The sequence below is a fragment of the Callospermophilus lateralis genome, chromosome X (genome assembly GCF_048772815.1).
Source record: "Callospermophilus lateralis isolate mCalLat2 chromosome X, mCalLat2.hap1, whole genome shotgun sequence".
Taxonomy (NCBI): domain Eukaryota; kingdom Metazoa; phylum Chordata; class Mammalia; order Rodentia; family Sciuridae; genus Callospermophilus; species Callospermophilus lateralis.
The window spans coordinates 86,844,562-86,862,033 of NC_135325.1; the positions used below are offsets into that span (position 1 = coordinate 86,844,562).

The window sequence follows — 17,472 nt, forward strand, 5'->3', positions numbered from 1 at the left end:
CAGAAGCTGAAAGGCATTAAGTGTTTTTGACCATCAATATGGCCCTAGCTTGCTTGTTCCTTGATGAAGAACATTGTGGTATAGATGATAACAGCAGAGGCAGGGTTGACTCAGACAGTATGGAGCCTTCATTGCTCCCCTCTGTAGTTAATGTGTCCTCTTTTAGCTGTTTAACCTGAGATACTTCCTCAAAACTCATGACTGTTCTGTAGTATGAATCACACCTGATCCAGGTCTCAAGACCATAGAAAAAAAATGAACAACTTACCAGGTGGGCCTGGTGGGCCTGGTGGGCCTGGTAGGCCTGGGAAACCAATTCTTCCAGGAAGGCCAACTGTGGTAGGACCTGGGTTTCCTTGGTCTCCTTTCAGGCCTGGAAATCCCTGAGGTCCTAGGGCACCTGGCATGCCTGGAAGGATAAGCCAGCACAAAAATGCTCATCTCCCTACTTTTCAGGGGTATTCCAATCAGTGACATATATGGTAAACAATTCAAGGAAAGCAACTGGGAAATCATTTGCCCTTCTCTTGCATCAGAGTTGAAATGTTCCTAGAGGATGAATGAGCCTAGTCTTTTGGAAAACTGAAAACCAAAGGACAGAAACACAGTCAGGAGCAGTTTCTTAGTGACAAACTTGAGAGGAAAACTGAGTCTTTAGCCTCTGACTTCTCAAGTTTTTTTTTTCCATTTTGAGGCTGAGGCCAGCTGTTCTTCCTCCAAAATTCTGCTTTAAAAGCACAGGTATCCTTACAGAGGCCCATCTCCATGGAAATTGGGAACTGGTGAGTTTATAAGTAATATTTAAGGTTTTATATCTGTGATAGTTCCCCCTCCCAGACTTTAGCATGTTCTTTCTCTGCTTGCCACTACAGAGTGACACAAGAGTATACTCTTCTGAAGATTGGTGCAAGGAGAATACCCACAGGATCCAAGGACCAGATAGTGCTTGAGTTAATCCCAGAGTCAGGGTCTGGGTACAAATTTGACTTTGGGCTTTTGTTAGACTCTCTTGGCAAGCATCAACCAGAATGGCACTTCAACAGGAGAGCGATAAGGTTCCAGCTGCCAGAGGTACGCCTCTGATTGCAGCAAACCTCACTGACAGTCTGGGATTGTCTGTCCAGCTATGGTACATCATTTAAGTCAAAGGAAAGCTGTTTACCCACATTGGGCTGGCAGAGGAAGAACTTACTGACTGTAGTGTAACTTACCTTTGACCTTGGCTATGTGTGTGCCCAGACCCAGAGTCATTAGAAAAGGCTGTGAGGAACCAGAGAGGACACAGGACTGATCTGTGCAAGGGTTGGGTTAGGTTTTTTTTTTACCTGTTAAGGCTGGGAGACCAGGGGGGCCAGAAGGGCCACGCTGGCCCTGGATGCCTTCATCTCCTTTAAGGCCAGGGAGGCCTGGTATACCAGGGTCCCCAGGATAACCTGGCATTGCAACAAAAAATAAAACAGTAAACAAACACAGCAGAACCCCACCAATGTCACAAAATACCCAACAAAAGATATGGGGAGCTGTCATGAAGCTAGAAGTCCCTTTCTGGGTTTCCCAGATGCTAATGGCTTCACATGATAATAGGCCTAAGGAAGCCAGTATTGTACTAGGGTTCAGAATTGGTCTGGCTAGGGCTTTCCTTCCAAGATAAGATCTGGTAAATGGTAGGAGAGTTCTTCCCCTGCTACTAATCTCCTGTAACACCTCAAATGTCTACCATTTGGGTTAAGATGAAGTCCACTATTTGTGTTATATACATAGGGTTCCTGGAAGCAGAAAGCCACTGTAAACTATCAGTATCAGACAGGGCATGGAACTGAGAGAATGAGAGGAAAGGAGTAAGTTTGGAGACCCAGGTGGAAGAGGCACTATAGTAGAAACCTTTGATCAGGCAAGAAGTAGCTAGAGACACCGGGCATCTGAATCTTTGGAAGAGGCAAAGGGAAGAGTTGGACACAACAGTAACTAGCAAAAGGAGAAATGAAGACAAACTTTCATACTGTTGAGGGTTCTCAATAACTTGCTCCCCTAATCCTGTTATTGGCAAGCACAAGCATGCATGGGATCATCTATATGAGACCCTGAGTGTTCCATAGTATTGGGTGAAACCAGCCCATATAGGGAGGATATCAATCCTTCCCTAAGCATCACTAGGAAAACCATTTTTATGAAATTCAGGCCCAGGCAGACCCAATTTCTATTTTTTTTTTTGTACTGGGGATTGAACCCAGGGTCAATTTACCACTGAGCTATATCCCAGTGCTTTTTATTTTTTATTTTGACACAGGGTCTTACTAAGTTGCTCAGGGCCTTGCTAAATTGCTGAGGTTGGCCTTGAACTTGCAATCCTTCTGCCTCAGCCTCCCAAGTCACTGGGATTACAGGCATGTGCCACCATGCCTGGCCAAATTCTACTCTTTTTTAAAAACAATATTTATTTTTTAGTTGTAGTTGGATGAAATACCTTTATTTTATTTATTTTTATGTAGTGCCGAGGATTCAACACAAGGCCTCACACGTGCGAGGTGAGCACTCTGCTACTGAGCTACAGCCCCAGCCCCCAAATTCTACTCTTGATGGACCCAACACAAAAGTGGGAGGCTGAGCTTGTCTCCTCTGCCCAAGAGACTGGAATCAGCTCTATTCCCCAAGTTCAGGACCCATGAAGGGCCCTTAGTAGGGTCAGCAATCCAGTGGCTGACAAAGAATCGTATTATTAATTATGGGGGATGTAGAATTTAATGTCCAGTCTTTTCTTCTCCCGTCAAATCAATGAAGAGTTGCACCTGAGATCACAGCACCACCTTCATCGATGTCTGGGCCTGGCAGGCCAATGCCACCCTTTTCACCCTGCAAAGATTAAATACATTAAACACAAATATTTCTCTGACCTCATCACACAAGATCTATGTGTTCTCATAGCCAGTACCTAGGAAAATGAAATGTTCCTCCTTCTCAGACCCTTGATTTCAAGGGCCAACTAGTCCAGAGTTAATTTCAAAGGGCAATAAATTTAAGTCAAAGGTGACACAAGGCAGGCCAGTGGCCTGGCACTCGATAGCAAACCTGTCAAGGACAAGGAATCCCAATTTTATTTTGCAATACTACTTAAGGTCATTCTGCTTCTGGGCCTGGGAAATACATCACAGGCATAGACAACATGGACATACCCAAGAGGTGCTAAGGAGGGAGCAGAATTTAAAAATGTTTTCTACTCTCAGCAGGCTTGGGACTGTAATACTGTCACTAGCTTTGCTAGTGGGTGATGTCAGGTAGAGAAAGTCAAAGGAGTCCTAACTCTCCCAAAACAGGGACCCAGGCACCAGAATATAAGATATAGTGGAATACCCAAGATAGGTGGTAGGCACTGTCTGCCCCAGGTGCAGGCAACAAGGGATACAAGTCTGTAGAGAATTTTAAAATAATAATAAAACCTAAAAGTTGGTAGTATCTGAGGAATGCTCATCAGCTTGGTGTGCTCAAAGTATGTTGTATGTATTTTTGGAGGAAAAATATACTATCTAAAACATCAATATTAAAAACACTTCATTTAATATGTAGGCATTTATAATAATTCTTCACCTTTCCACCTCCTGAACCCTAAATTTTCACTTCCCAACCACATTACCTTAATTCCTGGAAATCCATTCAGCCCAGGAAAACCTGGGGGCCCCAACATGCCCTGTGACAGAAACATAGTTATCACTAAGTTCAAAGAATAAGTGTATAAATGGAGCTGGTATTTGAATTAGGCCAGGGCAAATTGCACAGAAATTTTGGCTGGCATTCAGGGTATGTGTGGCTTCTAACTGACTCTGGAAGAAGAGAAGGCAATATGGCACTAGACAGTCGACTTGCATATTAGGAAGTACAAAGGTCACAAGGCTATGGCTACAAGCAGGCTAGCCATGCTAGTCCCCAATATCATGCCAAAGATGTGTTACCATATAATGATGTGCCAAGGCACCAAATGTGACATTGGATACCCATCCATGCTCTTAGGTGAAAACAAAAGAGATTGGCTAAGATTACATTGTTAAGGTTAAGTGGACAATTTGCATTCTAAGCAATGTCTCCATTTGGCTATATTAAGAAAAGCAAGGGGGCCTTTTGATTAGAATTTTGTACACAAATGCTTTACTGATATTAACCAAAATACCTGTGTCCCTGGAGGGCCTGGGACTCCTTCTAAACCAATAGGACCCTGTAAAGAGAATAGCCACACCTTAGAAAGATTATTGGCCCACACTGGAAAAAGTTGCTAGACTTACATAATAAAGCTCTCCAAATGAGTTCAGGATTTTGTGGCTCCTAAAATCAGGTAAGAGAATGTTCCTAGACCTGACTTAATGACTTCTTTCTAAGCACTAATCCATCAGGCTGAATAGCATTTGTAAATGGAGCATTTTTAAAAGCTAAATAAATGGAAACATTTTAAGTAGTAGGTGGAATTTGGTAGAAGGGCTGGGTGGTATTATACTTAGTTTGCATTAGTTCCAAGTCAGAGGATTTTATAATAGATTATGGGACAGCCTCTTGTCTTCCACCTCAAATACATACTTTGTTGGTGATTATGTGTTTTCAAGACAACAGAGACAGAAAGAGAAAGACATGGCAGGGTAATGAGTGAATATTGTGAAATACTCAAAAGAACTCCTAAAAACTGCGTGGACAAACTTAAAACACAATTCTCTTTATAATGTTACTAATTTAACCAAGGCTGGCCAACTGCTTATAGTTGAAGATCTAAGTGTCTTAAGCTAGGATCAGATAGGCTGATGGTTATTTTTCCATTCAAAGTGACATTATTATTGTCAACTATTGACTCCAAGCTTACTACATTCTATAATTACCCAAGCTTATTTCTGTCCTATAAAGATTGCACTTGTTCCTCTTTCTTCCATCCTTGTGCTACCTCCCACCTACATTCTACTGGGAGAGAATGGAATGAAAGAAAGACAACACTCATATCGTTGTTTAGCTCAGAAGATAATTTACATGAGGGCAAGGATAGTAAATAGGCTGAGCAGCCACCTAGAGTAGGGAGTATATCATTCCTTATTCTAGAGAGACACTCAGTCAAGGGAATAGGGCCAAGTAGAGAGAAGGAACCTATCAGGGGGCTGAGGGAGAGAAACAAGAGAAACTTAGGTGGCTATCGAGTACATAAAATAAAGGACCAGACATTAAAGAAAATGGATCAGGTGACTTGACAAACCGGGGAAAGCAACATTCCAGGTTCATACCCTAGGTCCTGGCAAACCAGGGATTCCCTTTTCTCCCTTTTCACCAATAGATCCAAGTTCCTAGAGGAAAAAAGAAACCACAGGTTATGATATTCTTCTTCTCTTAGGTCTCCAAGCTCCATTCAAAGGAAGGAGGTAATTTCAAATCAGCTCCACTGTTCCATTAGGGAGGCTAATCATTTTGCTGAGTCTCTTGCCAATGCCTGAAAAGCACATAGGGCCTGAACATAATTTAGACTATTCCTTCAGCATTCCTTTTTGATTCTAGATGTAATGTCTTTCCCCGAAAACACTATTACATATATTTATAACACCATGAGCTAACAGCACAGGAATAATAAAATACCTAATCTCTTTGATTCCAGGGAACAGGAAACTAAAACACAGAAGGGTTAAGAATCAATGAAAAAGTCAGGTCTCCTGTCGTTCATTTCTGGGTCCTTTCCATGAGAATCAGTTGTCTTCTACCATCTAGGAAATGGACTCTTTGACCCACAGAACACTGTGCAAATCCTTGGGGGTCTGTAGGTTGATACTAGAGGGAAGAATTTTCCCCTTTGGAGACATGATGACTGCAACATCCTTTTCTGTAGGAAGGATTATTTCTACCCAGAACTCTGCAGCTCCACACTGGGAATGTAGGGTTCTTGCCAGGTCCTAGGAGTGTTGCAAATGAAACTGTTAAGATAGACTCCAGTCCTTCTTGCCCTGCTCACAGGCGTTGAGGGTGAGTAGCCATGGGTATGAATTGGGGATTCTCTAGGAAAAAACAAGGACTCCAAGAAGCATACTGATTGTGAGAGAGCTTCCTACCCTGTGGGTATCAGGTAAACATCTGGTTCCCCAAGATACAGAAGAGTTCATTTCCAAACTAAATAAAGTCTTTAATGGAAAACTTAAGTGGGACCATTTTGTTATCATTGTTTGAAATTGCCTATTTTGGAGCATAGATTTTGGCAAATAGCAGTTGGGCCTATCATGAGAGTAAAGGAGGCAATGAAGCTTTCTCAAATGGAAACTTGTGAAAAGATGCTACATGTTGTAGTGGCACGTCTCCTATTGTCCACTTAATGTGACCTGGCTCAGCTGGTGTGAGGGCACGGGTCCAATCCCATTTGTAGCTTTTTCTTACTCTTACATACTCAGTGCATTCCCATGGGCACTGAAGGCTGGCTGAATACCCCCATGGCTTTCTAGGCTTAGGGTTTTGTTTTTTTCCTTAATGTGGGTTGCCTCTTGTTATTGTTGTTGGTTTTTATTGTGGGGAGGGTATGTGGCTGTAAAGGGTCCAATTCAAAGCAGGTTTTGCTTCCTACTTGCCTTTTCTCTTTTCTACATCTAAAGTTGTGTGTCAAACAGCTCAGTCCTTATGCTGAATAGATTTTCTAATCCTAAAGGACTGTGGGTCAAACTGAATGCAAACTCGTTTGAAGTGTTTGAAATGTTTTTTTTTTTTCTTTTCTTTTTTTTTTTTTTTTTTTTTTTTTTTTTTAACATTTCAAATTGGAAACCACTGTATGCTGCCACCTGGTGGAATGTGTCTAAGGGCCTCTGAGTTTGAACACTTCAAGCGGTCTTCCCTGACCTGACCAGGAAAGCTGTGATAGCCAGTGTTGCCCTCAAATCTTAAAGCACTAAGATTGGCTATGTATGAAAGTTATGTAAGCAGAAGGCCTCTGTCACACTCTCTTCTGTTTCCCTCCAAGGCACTGTTACTGCTGCCCGAACACATACAAGGTAGTCCAGTAAATGATTGCTGAATTGAAGACTTGGTTAATGAATAAACTTGTTTTAAATTGGTTTAAAAAGTTGTTGAATTGAATGGAATAATGACCAAGAGAAGGGGCAAGCAGTGAAGAATAGAATGCCCAGAACTATCTCATGCCCCCCACTTATCTTGCTCAGTTATAAATATAAGGGGACTTTGTACTCCTTCTTTAGAAAGCAGAGAAAGCCTCAAGATTCTTGCTTTCTCAAAGAGAGAGTCTAAGAACTAGCGTTACAATGTGAACAAAAATAAATACATGAAAAATATAAGAAGGAAAAAATAAAGAAATGTGTGCATGTGGAATTGAGCCATTAAAAGATAAATGGCTTGGCAAGACACTGCTGTAGTCTCAGCTTGTCTCTCAGCACAGGGAGGCACTGAACAGGGACCCTGCTGAACAAGCTATTCTAGCAAGTTGTCCCGGGACCTGGCCCATCACAGCCAGCTCTTGTTGAAAGTGGTCCTGCAATGGCTGCTCCCACATTCCTACTCCCCCGTGACCTGGAGAGCCTCACTAGAGCACTAGCTTAACTCTTTCCTGCTCTCCTGCGCCCTGGGCTCCTGATGATTTTAAGTTCCAGGGAGACTCAATTGAAAGAAAAGCCCACCTACCCATTAGTTACCTCAGATTCACTCAATAGTTACTTCAGGATGTGACAGTTTCTTCTCTTCTGCCTCCCCTCACCTCTTCCAGTTTGCCTTCTGGTTGCTGGCCCCTTGGACAGAGGGCACATGGGTATACAATTCTCTCTGATAACCTCCATAGGAGAAACTGTACCCTACAAGTGTGAGTGTGCTGCTGGGGATGGGGTATAGGAAGCTAGAACTGAGACAGAAAAATCAGGGCTATTTGGTCACTGGAGGTGGGGGCAAGCTAAAGAAAAGGAGGTCTAAATCTGTTAGATTGGGTACCTTGTCTCCTGCAAAAGTTTGGGCTCAGATGGAAAGGAAACAAATGGCTAAAGGGAACATCTTAGATTCCCTAGAGATTTGCATCCTCAGCAATGCCTTGTTTTGCAGTGAGCATAGATAACTGAAAGCTGATGAGAGGTCTTTGGATTTGAGAAGTGTGTTTCCCCTGAAAATCCCATAATGCCCCAAATGTTACCACCTTTCTCCTCATAGCTTTTCTGCCAAAGGTACTTAGGAACATTCCCATTAAGCAGATAGAGATATTAGGAACAAAGCAGTTACATGATTTGGCCACAGTAACATTGAATCTGTGCTGAAGTGGGCTCAGAACTCTGATTTCTGTTTCCACCCTATGAAATTATGCTGTTCTATGTAAAAGGATATATTTTCCAGCTTTGATTTCTTTGCAACTGACCGTTTCCACTTTTCAGCCCCACTGTGAAATACCCACACTTTTCAGCCCTCACCAGAAATACTGAGCTTGAAATGGTGTTGCAATTTATAACTGCACATTGTGGTCAGTCAGTTTCTTTTTATTTTATAGGACAAAAGGGAAAAGATTGAAATTGCAACAGAAGAAATCCTCTGAGCTCCAACTGAAGAAAAGGCGTGACCGTGAACCAGTGAATCCTATAGCACCAGAGATCATAAAATCCTTTCTATGTGATTAAGAGACAAACACCATCACCTCGGTGAATAGAACAAACTGGACAGTAGGGGGCAGTATGGTATGGGGAAAAAAAAAACCTAAACTGGCTAGAATTCGAATGTGATAGACATCATTATCCAAAGCACATATATGAAGACACGAATTGGGTGTCAACATACTTTATATACAAACAGAGGTATGAAAAATTGTGGTATATATGTGTAATAAGAATTGTAATGCATTTCGCTGTATTTTTTTAAAATCAATTAAAAAAATGAATGTCAATCTCAACTCTGCTAATAACTAGCTTTGCAAATCTGGACAAGAATCTTCATCTGTTCAAGCCATGGTTTCCTTGTCAGTATGAGGCATAAGCCAGGCTTATCCCAGGCTTATCTCACCTTGCTTACTTCACAGGGTGCAAGATGGCTAGTCAGAATCTATGTGAAATGCTCTACAAAGAAATGTGCAAGGGCTGGGGCTGTAGCTCAGTGGTAGAGCGATTGCCTTGCACACATGAGGGACTGGGTTCGATACTCAGCACCACATAAAAAGACAAATAAAATAAAGATATTGTGTGTCTATCTACAACTAAAATACCAATTTTTAAAAAGGCCCAAACCTACTTGCAAAGAGCTCTTCAACAGAAATATAATATGAGCTATTATATTTTCAATTTTCTAGTATCCAGATTAAAAAGTAAAATAGAGATTCGTTTCACAATGTATCTTATTTACCTAAATATACAGTAAATATTATCATTTTCACATTGAAGTAAAACTTGTTTCAGAGATATTTTAGGCTATGTTTTTCATACAAAATTTCAGATCAGTTATATTTCAGGACCTCAGTAACCATATGTGGCCACTGGTTATATTATTGGAAAGCACAGCTTTGTATTTTGTAAAGAAACTTCACATACATTGTGAGCAGGACCCCAAAAGAGTAAATATGACCACAGCCATATTACAAATATACAGACAGAGGTTTAGCAACTTGCCAAAGAACCAAAGCTGGAGCTGGGTGTAAGGACTAGGTGTTTGTATCTGACAGCAGGTTTCTGTTGCTTTCTGATTCATTAGCTGCACAACTGATTAAAATCAAGGACACTGAACAAATGATTCTCTATGCTCACTTGTTTCTACAGAGTAATAGGAATCCTCATGGAAGCAACCTGTGTCACTGGCTCCCTTGTTTTGCTTTCTGGCCAACCAGAGAGAGGCAAAGTGTTTCAAAGTACTGTAGGGAAGGAGTGGAGCCATCTATCCCCATTGTGATAGCAAGCAGGGGCAGGACTTGTCATCTTTGATTCATTAATTTTCCTCTTATTTTCTACCTCAAATCCATGAAAATCTTGTCAGCTTCTTCAAAACATCTTATGATTTGAGATAGATAAACCAAATATAATATATCAGTTTTATTTGTTTTCTCATTCCAACAAGGCAACTGTAATTATATATACATACATATATATATATATAAAATAAATTTGAATTTTTGTCTTATTAGCTGATATCAAGTAATTACTGATCATTAATTAGTGATGATGATATTGTCACTACATTTTAACTCAGTTTTAGAAATACTGTGGTATTTATGATGAAATGATATTTGCTTCAGATTTGCCATGCTAACTGTTGAATCCAGGTGATGAGTACCCGTGGGGGTCATTATGGTATTCCCTCTGTTTTTGTGTATGTTTCAAATGTTCCATAATAAAAAATGTAACATGTTTACATTTTGAATTCATCCACTTCTTCCACTTCCATTGCTACCACCAGAGTCCAAGCCGCCACCATCATTGATTGCCTGCCTTCTGCAATAGCCTATGTTTGCTGTTCTATCCCCTATCCTCTCTCCCACCCAGTCAGAGTGATCTTTTAAAAAATACAAGTCAGATATTTCCAATGGCTTCCCATTAAACTTAAAAACTACATTGAATATGCAAAGATGGCCATGATCTGGCTCCTGCTTCTCTGTTTCTTGTCCTTGCTTACTTTGTCCTGCCCACTCACCTTGATGTTTCTCCGAAGTGATGAACTTTATCCAACTTAAGGTCTTGGTACTTAATGGTTCTCTTGATCTGAAACTCCCTGGTCGTTTCCTGACTTGCTATCTCATAATATACAGGTCTCTGTCCACCTATCAGTTCCTGAGAGAGACCCTTGTGGGGACTCTGTCCCAAGTGTTCCACTCTATTCCCCACCCATATTCTATCACTTTACCCTTTTTCCATCTTTTATATGATGATATATGAACTTTCTTTTTTGTGTGTAGTGCTAGGGATGGAATCCAGGGCCTTGTACATGCTAGGCAAGCACTTTACTACTGAACTACACTACCGGCTCCTGTATTTACTATGGATTTAACTCATGTTTATTTTCCATATTCTCTGTCACTCCCATTAGAATATAATCACAAGGACAGAGACATTTACTTAATGACTGTTGTAACCTCTTTTATGGTTTAGATATGAGTTGTCCCCCCAAAGCTAACATATTAGACAAACAACATAAGAGAGTTTACAGATGAAATGATTGAGTTGTGACAGCCTTACTGGAAAGGATTAACTGGATGGCAACTGTAATCAGGTAGATTGTGGCTGGAACAGGCAGGTTACTATGGGCATGCCTTCAGGGTTTATATTTTGTCCTTGTTTAATAGAGTATTCTCTCTCTCTCTCTCTCTCTCTCTCTCTCTCCTTCTTGATAGATATGGCCCAAGTTTCTCCCCTCCTCCATGCCCTTCCACTGTAATGTTCTGTCTCACCTTGGGCCCAAAACAATGGAGTTGGCTGTTTATATACCGAGAACTTGGAAACCATGAGTCCCAAATAAACTCTTCCTTCTGTAAACTTGTTCTTCTCATGTATTTTGGTCACAAAAAGCAAAATAGTTGACTAAAACAGCCCCTGAGTTCAGTAGAATGCCTGCCATAAAGGAGCCCCCACAAAGTATTTGCTGAGTAATAGAATCTAAGCTAGAAAGGCAAATACAAAAGTAAAGATAGGAATACTAAGAAGACTTACCATTTACTAAACATTTTATAAGTTCCCAGTATGCACAAAGCCTTTTTATTGCATATTATCTCATTTAATTCTTAGACCCACTCTATCACTTTTTTGTAGGTTAGAGAACTAAGACTCAGAAAAGTTAAGGAAATTTAAAAAATCTAGAAACTGATGAAACCAAAAGTCAAGCCCAATTCTGTTCTAATGCTAGAGCTTGAGCTGATAACCTCTAAAATATACAAATTCATGGAGAATCACATTAATGTCCTCATGAATTCAAGAATCAAGAAAATTTCCTTAAATGCCTTATTATAGTGATACTGATAGCATTCTCTTAAACCACCATGAGAAGAGGTCTTTCTGTTAGCCTCCTAGTGCTAAAGGTTTTGTCCAATCAATCCCTTTAATATATGTTGACCAAGTAGGAAGACTTACCGGGAACCCTGGAGGGCCACTCATGCCTGGGAAGCCTGGAGGCCCTGGTTCACCCTGGAAAATATGCCAAAGGCTAGTAAGTAGCATCAGGGAGCAGCAAACACAAAGAAGGATGGTTTTCTCAAAGAATTTGTGCTGGGGAGTGAGGAACTTATGGATATTAGGACTGGGGAATCAGATAGTGGTGTAGATCCCCATGTTGCCCGATTGGCAGCTGTATCAAGATATCTTGTTTAGGGAGCGCTTTGCCATGTACAAAGATCAAGACCCATGACTGTCTAAAACAGAATCTCAAATGCATTGTCTGTTTAGAAGACAGAAAGAATGACTATTTTTTTCTTGTGGAAGAAACTGTTCAGTGTGATTTCCTGTAACAAACTACAGGCTACAATGAAGTTACTAATTTGGGACTAGAATAACAGTGGCAACTTGCATAGGCACACATAGTGTTCTCTTCAGTCTTTCCCTTATTTGCTAATTTATCTATAGGTACCATAGTAGGGCTCCCTAAGGTATGCAGGTGATCAGGGAGGCAGACAAACTTTTATATGCTCCCAGACTTTCCTAAATCAATGATTATTTCCTGTAAACTTGGAGGGGCCTGGAGCTTCTATAAAGGCAATATTAAAAGTGCGAGACAAATCATGCTTGCCAGCTTGGGCCCTTTAGCCAAGGAAAAAAATATGATAAAACTCAAAGGAACCCTAGGAAGGAAGGGAATTCAGGTTAATGAAAGATTATCTGCACACCTTAACAGAACAAAGCCATTCAAATCCAACCATGTACATAGTATATATTCACCTATGCAAAAATATAGATTATGAAATATCTCAGTTAAACAAGTTACAGGGTCGGTTTTGGTAGTTTAGATCAGGTAAATCAGGACATCTGCTACTAGCTGGTGACAGTATATCCTATTGTCAAATTTTGAGGTCAAATAACATCTTCAAAAAAACAACTCAAATGGGATCCTAATTAGAATAAGTTATACTCCATATATATATAATATACCAAAACACATTCTATTGTCATGTACATCTAAAAAGAACAAATCAAAAAAGATAACTCAAAATGAAACATTTCTATGGTATGTGTTCTGTTACAGTGCTTTGGTGACAACCTAAGTATTGAGATGTTTGGGAGTTAGAAGATAAAATCCCAAATGTTTAATTCTTGTTACCTACACATTGAAAAACAGACTCAGGCTTTTTAGAAAGCTTTTCACAAGGTACAAAAGAAAGAAGGCTTTACTCTTAGTCCCAAACAAAGGTCCATTACCTAAAACCTTTTATTTTTTTTAGAATACTCTCATATTACAGAAGAATTCTGGTATTACTAAGAAAGGGATTATTAATTTTTTTCTGTTCTAAGTGTTTAATACCTTGGATCCTTTCTTCCCTTTGGGGAATCCCATGAATTCTAGTTCCCCAGTAGATGGTGGTGGTCCTGCAGGGCCAGGGAGGCCAACATCCCCCTGTAAAATCAAAGGGAACATTAAACAAAGGCTAAACCACACAGACTATTTATCCAGAGGGTGAGTCTATCCTCTGGATGTAATTAAAAAAATAAACTGTCCATTACTGTGGTTGTTTCATCCTTGCATTTATGAGGAAACAAAACTCTCATTGCCAAGGGATTGAGAATTATAAGCCTGACCAAATGAATTTTGTACCAGCACTGCAGAGGGAAGAAGCAAGATAGATAAAAGAAACCCATGGATTCATGGTTGCCATGGTCATGCACAAAAGGGTTTTTAGAAGACAGCCACAAAGGGGTTTCAGCAAGGTGAACAGCTACCTCTTGGCAACAATGATCAACTCTAACTGGTACAAATCTTTGCCAAGAACGCAAGCAGAGGCAGTGAAGTGTTTATTGGGACATTAGAGGCAACAGTTGCTCTTTCACAAAGCAGTGCTATCCAAAGAGCCAGGCAGGAAGAGGTGGAGGGCAAGTTCCCAGCCTCTTTAGAGATTCCCAAATCACCATACAGTTTATACAGAAGGAAATGAGGGAAGGAGAGAAATAAAACAGAATTGTGAAAGAGAGGTTAAGAAAGAGATAGATGAGATAGACCGGGATAGAGAGAGAGAAGAGAAAAAGAGGAGAAGGAGGAGCAGGAAGTATTAAGGGAAGGGAGGAAGCAGAGAAAAGGAAAGAAGGTGATGGGATCTACAAAACCACAGGGAAAACCAGGTTGAGGGAAGTGAAGAAATATTTCAGGAGGGTATGTTTGTTAAGACAGGTAAGAAGCAGGGAGATGACAGTATTCTGAAAGATAAAGAACCACAAAAGCTGATGTGTCACATGTGTACATGCAGCCCTCAAGGGATCCCATCAGGGAAATCTATGTGGATAAGGAAATGCCCATTTCTTAAGGTGAAAAACCAATCCCATATGGAACTGGAGACTATCATGCTAAGTGAAATAAGCCAAACCCCAAACACCAAAGGCCAAATATTCTCTCTGATATGTGGATGGTTGGGGGAAGGGACAGGGAATGAGAATGGAAAAGACAGTAGAATGAATTGGACATAACTTTCCTATATTCATATATGAATACATGACCACTGTAACTCCACATGATGTACAACTGCAAGAATGGGAAGTTAAACTTCATGTATGTATAATATGCCAAAATATATTCTACTGTCATGTATAACTAAAAAGAACAAATAAGAAATAAATTATAAAGATTATTATCACATAAAAAGAACCAATTCTCTTTCACAAGCAGGCACATGCTTCAAGAAATTAGAGACATTTCTTGGAGCATGTGTAATGCAGATTGTATTTTCCAAAATCTGTTTACCTTGACTCCTTTCTCTCCTTGGAAACCTAACCCCATATTTCCCTGGGGCACAGGGGTACAGGGAAGAAAAACAAAATCAATTACAAACAAGTTCCAGGAACTTAAATTGAAATGCAGTATTATTTTTCTCTTACCAGAAAGTAAACTTAACCAAACTAGTATCTCTCTGGAGAAACCAGAGTACTAAGTAACAGGAGATAAAATGCCATAAGGCAATGTATACATACTTACATCAGGACCAGGGAAACCAGGGGGGCCTGGAGGACCCTAGATTACAAGAAAAGAGTTAGCACCTGTCAATTTTCAAAGAATATGGGCATGTTGGAAGTCACTGGGGATAAGTCCTCTTCCTGGCTTGGTGAAGACTGACCTTGTTACCTTGTTATAGCAGATTCTAGCTCCTTCTCTTATAGTTTCTTTAATCTCCTGAGAAAACTCTCAAATTGACCTGGTAACCAAATTCATACTAAGGTAATGAAGACTTCATGTATCATTCTTCCCAACAGATCCAAAATTTATATATATATATATATATATATATATATATATATATATATATATATATATATAGTTGTAGATGGACACAATACCTTTATTTTGTTTATTTGTCTTTTTATGTGATGCTGAGGATCAAACCCAGTGCCTCTCATGTGCTAGGCAAGTGCTCTACCACTGAGCTACAACCCCAGGCCCACAGGTTCAAAAATTGTAAATGATGACTTGGTGAAAGTAAGCCAGAGTCACAAGCAAAGGGATGTCATGTGTTGCACATATACCAGTGATACACATATTTGATATCAGAAAAATAGGTAGGTAGGTAGAGCCATCCAACATTCAATGCTGAGAAGAATTTGAAGCTTTATGTTCAGGGTATGTGACAGAAGTGGTGGTGGTATGATTGATTAGCAATGTCTGTTTTGGGTAAGGGAGCAGAAGATAGCAGAAGATATGTCATGTTTCTGCCATCCCTGGGCTATACTTTGAGTTGAGCTGAACTAGGAGGCTTTAGAGTTATAGATTGGATGGTAAGAAAGACTCTGACAAATAAAGATAACCAATAGCTCCTAGCAAGAACATCTTTCATTTTAATCCTCCAGGAAGGGAAGTTGCCCTTCTCTACTAAGACGGCCTGGATTACATAGGCTTACATTTAATCTGTAGCAAGGTAAAGAAAACAGTCATGTCAATATTGTGATCACATACGAGATTTAAGTTGGTCTTACTTGTAATCCTGGTGGTCCTATGGATCCTGAATCTCCAGGAGATCCAGGTGGTCCACGTGGGCCCTAGAGTAGTAAAGTTTTACCATGGTCAAAAAGCAAGACGGTTTTCCAAGAAAAATAAAAACATCTATGTGCACAAATTTAATAAAGAAGGCTTACAGCAACTTTATTCATAATAGTAAATAAATGGAACTATCCCAGGTATCCATTGACACAAGGACTGATAAATGAACTATAATACATCCATACAGTGAAATAAATACTCAACAATAAAAAGCAACAATCTACTGATATATGAAAAGTGTGGATGACTCTCAAAAGCACTGTACTAAATGAGAGAAGCAAGACTCAAAAGGCTATACTTTACAATATTTCTTATATATGAAGTTCTAGAGCAGACAGAAATTAATCTATGATGGAAAAAACCATAATGGTGGTTAACTTTGTGGTAGGGGCAAAGATTTACCAGCAGGAGGCAGAAGGGAATTTTCGAGGTGATGTTCATGTTATATTCCTTAATAGAGGATTGGATTACACAGTAGTATGCATTTGTGAAAATTAAGCAAATGTACATTCAAAATCTGTGAATTTTACTGTATGCAAATTTTATATAAAAGAAAAACCTGCAAACAGTGAAGTTTAATGATAATATGTTATAATATTTAGGAGTAAGTGTTCCCATTGTAAGTTTACTTTGCAGTGCATCAAGAGTAGGGTGAATTGTTAGAAGGATGGATAGATGGATAGAGGAGGGATAAATCAAGTATAATAAAATATTAATGGTATGTGTTTTCCATTCAATTTTACTCTATATTTTAATTTTCTTACTAAAATGCTATAAAAAGGAAAAAACTAAAAAGAAAGAAAAAGAGCTATTTAGTGTCAGATAAAGTAAATGTCAAGACAAAGAATATTTACAGAGATTTTAAAATTATCAGAATTAAAGAGGGGGCTCTTCATAATGATAAATAAGTCATGAAGAAGACAATATTAGATGTATCTATATAACAGCAGAGCTTCAAAGTATGTGAAGTCCAAACTGACAGAACTACAAGGAGAAGTAGGCAAATCCACAATTACAGTGGGAGATTTTAACATCTCTCCCTCATTAATTAATAGAACTTAAAAAAATGAGGACATTAAAGATCCAAACAACATTGTCAACTACCTTGATCTAATGGATACTGTTTATATCATTATACTCAACAACAACTGAATACATGTTCTCTTCACATGCATATATGGAACATTCACCAAGGTAGATCATATGTGGGGCCATAAACCAAACCTCAGCAAGTTTAAAAGGATTGGAATCACACAGAGCATGCCCTCTTAACTGCAATGAAATCAAACTAAAAATCATTAAAAAGATATTTAGGAAGTTGTCAAATACTTGGGAATGAAACAACACACTTAAATA

At 39.5% G+C, this 17,472-nt stretch overlaps 1 protein-coding gene across 1 annotated transcript in view; it reads right to left on the reverse strand.

Annotated features, from left to right (window-relative positions):
* The window catches only part of Col4a6 (collagen type IV alpha 6 chain), a 66,949-nt gene that overhangs the window by 35,466 nt on the left and 14,011 nt on the right, over nt 1-17,472 (reverse strand). Inside the window, exons 7-17 of the mRNA XM_077106478.1 lie at nt 16,053-16,115; nt 15,061-15,096; nt 14,830-14,871; nt 13,402-13,494; nt 12,021-12,074; nt 5,247-5,306; nt 4,160-4,204; nt 3,629-3,682; nt 2,787-2,850; nt 1,326-1,433; nt 269-409 (exon numbers count right to left, since the gene is read on the reverse strand). Of these exons, the coding sequence (XP_076962593.1) occupies nt 269-409; nt 1,326-1,433; nt 2,787-2,850; nt 3,629-3,682; nt 4,160-4,204; nt 5,247-5,306; nt 12,021-12,074; nt 13,402-13,494; nt 14,830-14,871; nt 15,061-15,096; nt 16,053-16,115 (760 nt within the window). The remainder of the gene's footprint in view (nt 1-268; nt 410-1,325; nt 1,434-2,786; nt 2,851-3,628; nt 3,683-4,159; nt 4,205-5,246; nt 5,307-12,020; nt 12,075-13,401; nt 13,495-14,829; nt 14,872-15,060; nt 15,097-16,052; nt 16,116-17,472) is intronic.